The sequence below is a fragment of the Botryllus schlosseri genome, chromosome 2, assembly GCF_051294905.1.
Source record: "Botryllus schlosseri isolate E-star chromosome 2, Bs_hap1, whole genome shotgun sequence".
In the NCBI taxonomy this organism is placed as follows: Eukaryota; Metazoa; Chordata; class Ascidiacea; order Stolidobranchia; family Styelidae; genus Botryllus; species Botryllus schlosseri.
The window spans coordinates 15,563,389-15,567,943 of record NC_137237.1 but is presented as its reverse complement, the minus strand read 5'-3'; the positions used below and the strand labels follow the sequence as shown (position 1 = coordinate 15,567,943).

Sequence of the window (4,555 nt, the reverse complement as noted above, 5' to 3'; positions counted from 1 at the left end):
ACACAAATATGGGCACCACACCATAATGGCCGATACAAAGAAAAACTGTAGCAAGTGCGTAGTATGTATCAAATTAATAAAACTAAATACAGCAATAATGTCGCACTGTCTAAATGCGTATCGGAACGCGTAGTGCTAGTAAAATGCTGACAAAACGGACAAGGCAAGAGAATCTCGTTTCAAGGTTTGCGGTTAGTCGGCGTAACCGCGAGCAAATTACAATCGAGAGAACAAAAAAAGTTTCCAATACGTTACTCTTATAAAAACTCATCGCCACTTGGATTTAACAGAGAATCATATCGGATAGCCTTCGCAAAGATATCAATTATACCAATTGCCTACGAATATCTAAAACTTTTCATACACGGCGAAACACTATGAGCTGGTGAGTGCATTAATTTTGTTCGCTCAAGATCCATATTTCTGAGATCAGTACAGTCGTGAAATTGCTTAGTATGAGCTTGTGACTCAAGTACCCATTTTTCTATTTCAAGGCAAACCATCGTCGAACTTTCGTGTGGCGAGCAAGATTGGTTCGAGGTTCGGGAAAGTTTCGTGCGCGCTTTTCATCACTACCCTTTGTACAAATACCTGATACCTGACGACCAAAAGAGGCCGGAATTTCTGAGGAATTATCTGGAAGCCATATACGAAGTCACCGTGAGAAACGGCGATTCAATTCTAGTCGCCGTAAAGCAAAGAAACTGTTCTGGCGAGGTAAATATTCTTGAAGTTGCGCTTTCAAAAACGATAATGCTGACTGAATAATTTCATTACAGACCAGAATTATTGGAGGAGTGTTATTTGTCCGTCCATCGCAAACCTCGGGAGGCTGGCAGTGCGCTAAAGATCAAGAGTTTTGGGACGCGTACGAGAAATACAATGTGAAGAGCATCGACGAAGATGCGTTTGAACGATTAGAAAGGTGTGTACCTTGAAGCATGTTACACTTGAAAGCGAATCTCATCTTGTTATAGGATATTTTACTCCCGTCACGAAAGGAACCATTGTGTACCAGCATATCTATGTAGATTTAGATATAGGGTAGAAGGCTTGCAAGCTGGATGCCCTGGCAAATTTATTTCGCACAGTGACGACACAGCGTCCAAAATGTGCAGGCGCGGGTTTTTCTTGGATTCCCTGCTTGTTATTACCCTGCTGAATGATAAGTCATAGCAATGAATATTTGTCTTAAGATTCTCATAGATATCGTAATTTTTGCCTCTATTCATCTGCACCGGTACTTCGTCATAAAATGTTATTGGCAATTAGATTTCGAATGTAAACTTGAAAACTGTTATCGATATCCTCATGAACCCCACATAGGTTGTGTGACGAGAATCTTTGCCTTTAAGAGCCAATTACGTATTTGCATTCTCGATCAGAATCTAATGTATCAATTCATCTTCAGGTACGAAGAATGGGAATACGAACGCATCAGCAAGCACGTCTGCGCGGGAGACATCCCTATGTGGAACGGAGTGTATTGCGCGATTGACCCGACGTACGCCGGGCAAGGTTGCGGCAGCATCAGCTATTCGGAATGTATCAGACTCATGTCGGCACCGCCTTCGACTAAAGTCACTTCGAAAACTTCAAGCGAGCGAAGAGTGAAGACCAAGGTTCAAAGTTTTTTCAAAAAGTGCAACCGATTCCTGACGAATAAAGAGGTTATCGGTAACGATAAACATCGGCATAGTCCTCCCACACTGTTCGTGCTCAGTCACAGCCGCAGCGCGGTGCGATTTCATCAGAAAAACGGACTGCAGCTGGTATCGTCCATCCCTTACGAATCGGACAGATCAAATCCAGCATTCGACGTCAGCATTTTAGTGTTAAGTCCGCTTCGGTTTTCTCGCGATCGTCCGATGGAAAACACATTCCTAAACAGCAATGTTATTCGGGACAATACGGAGCAAAGATATTGTGCAGCGGTGGCTTGAGAATGGCTAATCAGATTAAATTATATCTTATTCTTCACGCGGCTTTTCTTCGTCAATTATTGCGATCGTCAGCTTTTATATAATTGCCTTTTGTGTTTTTGCACATGTATTTGTCTTATTTGATTGCATTAAATATATTTGAAGCATATTGAGAAATGTTACTCTTGAAAGGTCATGACTTTGACTAGTTTTGTAGGGAAAGTGAATCGTGTTATAATTTGGCAGCACAGGCATAATCAAAAAGAATATCGACCTGGTGTTACGTGAGCTCAGATGTCACAATAAATACCAAAAAAAAACAGATTCCGATATGATAACGGTGATTGTCATATATACATTAAAGGAGCACTGCGCTCTAAAAATGATGTGGTCTCAAATTGAAGGTAAAAACGAACAAAAATTTTAGGCCGCAGCCATTTCCTTCAGAACGCCACCGTAATGGAGCTGCAATTTATTGAAATTTCTACAAGACCAGCTGCCGCGGCTGCTTAACCCGTTACAGGGCACAATGTCTTCATCGTCGCACTTGTTCGACGCGAAAAGGCAGTCACGCAGAGAACGAAACTTGGACACATTTCCTTCATAACATCGGCTGACAACTATCTAAAATTCGTTCTCTGCGTGACTGCCTAATCGCGTCGAGCAAGTGTGACGGTGAGGATATCGTGCCATGTAACGGGTTAAGCAGCCGCGGCAGCTGGTCTTGTAGAAATTTCAATAAATTGCAGCTCCATTACTGTGGCGTTCTGAAGGAAATGGCTGCGGCCAAAAATTTTTGTTCGTTTTTACCTTCAATTTGAGACCACATCATTTTTAGAGCGCAGTGCCCCTTTAATGTCTTCACAGGCATAACTTTTGAACCAGTTCGAAAAGGTTTGTAGTTGTTGAACAAATGATGCGTTAATACTGCTAGTGTGGAATTATTGCACATTGGCAGGTGTTATTTGGTATATTATAATATCCCACGCAGTGGAAATAAGCAAGGGCATTTGTAGCATTGAGCGAAACGGGATCTGGAATTGCTATGACGAAGTTTCTTTGTGATGCACAGTGTCACGACGTGTACTGCATATGGTCAAATGAAACCCGGGGTTCACGTTTATTGCAGACTTCAGATCGAATCGGCAGATAGAAGCTTTATTGTTTATAATCGAAATTCATGAATAGGTGACAAATGGTGTCATTTTGACGATTGATAGCACCGCAAAAATACCAACAGTAAAACAAAAACTTTGAATATCCCTTTTTTGTGAATCAAGTGTTGTGAGGCTATGCTTTTTATAACAATAAAGTTCACTATTATTCTGTCATGTTCATCCATTGCACTATTTATACTAGACCGTACCCTGACAAATCTACATTGTAAAGTTATATGTGATATTTTCCCACTCATGAAACTAAATGCTTGCCTTGCACGCGTTTTGTCTGATTCTTCCTAATTTATAACAGACTACAAATGCAAATAGTATTGTTCCTCCGCGTGAGACAAGTCTGTGCAAAACCTTCTCTTAATACTAAATTATCTGGCACTCCGACAATCCTGTAAAATTGATTTGGATTTGTTTGCCGTCCTTGGAATCGTCTTGAAAGATTATATATATATAACTATCGGGCATCGTGATTATTTTACAAATTTGACTACCGTATGTCCAGGGATATGTCAAAGTTGAGTTTGATTTTTTTTCACTGTTGGGTAACCCGACGCCATACCGTACAAAGTACATCGCATTGATGCTAACCATTTATATCTAGGAGTATACACGGAAAAAATTCGACTCGAATGTAACCATCGTCATGAAAATACTGCTGCACAATATGTGCAAGTTCGTGACCAGTTAAATCTTTGATAAATTTCAAGTCCTCGTTCGTGCATTTGCGGGCAAATAATCCTGAGTTTTGGAGAGATCAGGTACGTTTAATCACGGCAATAAATGTCATCTTCATAAACGAAATCCTGTTTTGGAGCGTTAGAAAATTAAAGTGTACACTGCGTATAATAACCATATGATACATTTTCTCCTTCGGCCCATTTTGATATCACAAAACGGTATTAGTTTGACTTTACTTTGTTTGATTTTGCTGGTGTGTAAGTTTTTTGCCCTTTCTGGGGATCAAAAAGGATATCGCTCTTTTTAACATTGTTCACCGCATTGCATATTCTTGTGGCTATTTTCTCTATATGGATATTTTGACGACCTTTGCTGTTTGTCGTACTAACAACACATAGCAGATACTCATTATTATACTGCATTGTCTTTTCAATTGAGGAAATTACTGAACTATTGCTATAGCACTTTTATCATGTATCACAAGAAACCACCTAATACGAAGAGAGTATAAATGACGGGGATACCTATCATATAAGGAAAATCGCTATCGGGCCGACCAGCTCATAATAATTATATAATTGCGAGGTTTATGATCACAATAACTCCAATTCAAAAACCACCAAGAAAAGCCACTACGTTTAATCAGATTATTATCGCTAACGTATTTGGAAAACTCGCGCGTGTTGCCTCTAAAGATTCTTCTTAACCAAATTAGATAATAGCAAAACATTACGACATTTTCGGAAACGGAAGCACGCATTGTGTATACAACTATACAGTATT

The 4,555-nt window shown here is 39.9% G+C and overlaps 1 protein-coding gene across 1 annotated transcript; it reads left to right on the top strand.

Annotated features, from left to right (window-relative positions):
• The first annotated feature begins 294 nt into the window (after positions 1-294).
• LOC145433806 (uncharacterized) lies at positions 295-2,099 on the top strand. The gene is made up of 4 exons (XM_080311063.1): positions 295-385; positions 495-717; positions 780-925; positions 1,412-2,099. Exons 1-4 carry the CDS (start codon positions 378-380, stop codon positions 1,941-1,943), a joined length of 909 nt encoding a protein of 302 aa, XP_080167189.1. The 5' UTR covers positions 295-377; the 3' UTR covers positions 1,944-2,099.
• The last annotated feature ends 2,456 nt before the right edge of the window (positions 2,100-4,555 follow it).

Coding starts and splice junctions, on each gene's coding strand:
- LOC145433806 (XM_080311063.1), top strand. Junction 718..779: donor AAAGAAACTGTTCTGGCGAG/GTAAATATTCTT, acceptor ATTTCATTACAG/ACCAGAATTATTGGAGGAGT. Junction 926..1,411: donor GCGTTTGAACGATTAGAAAG/GTGTGTACCTTG, acceptor ATTCATCTTCAG/GTACGAAGAATGGGAATACG.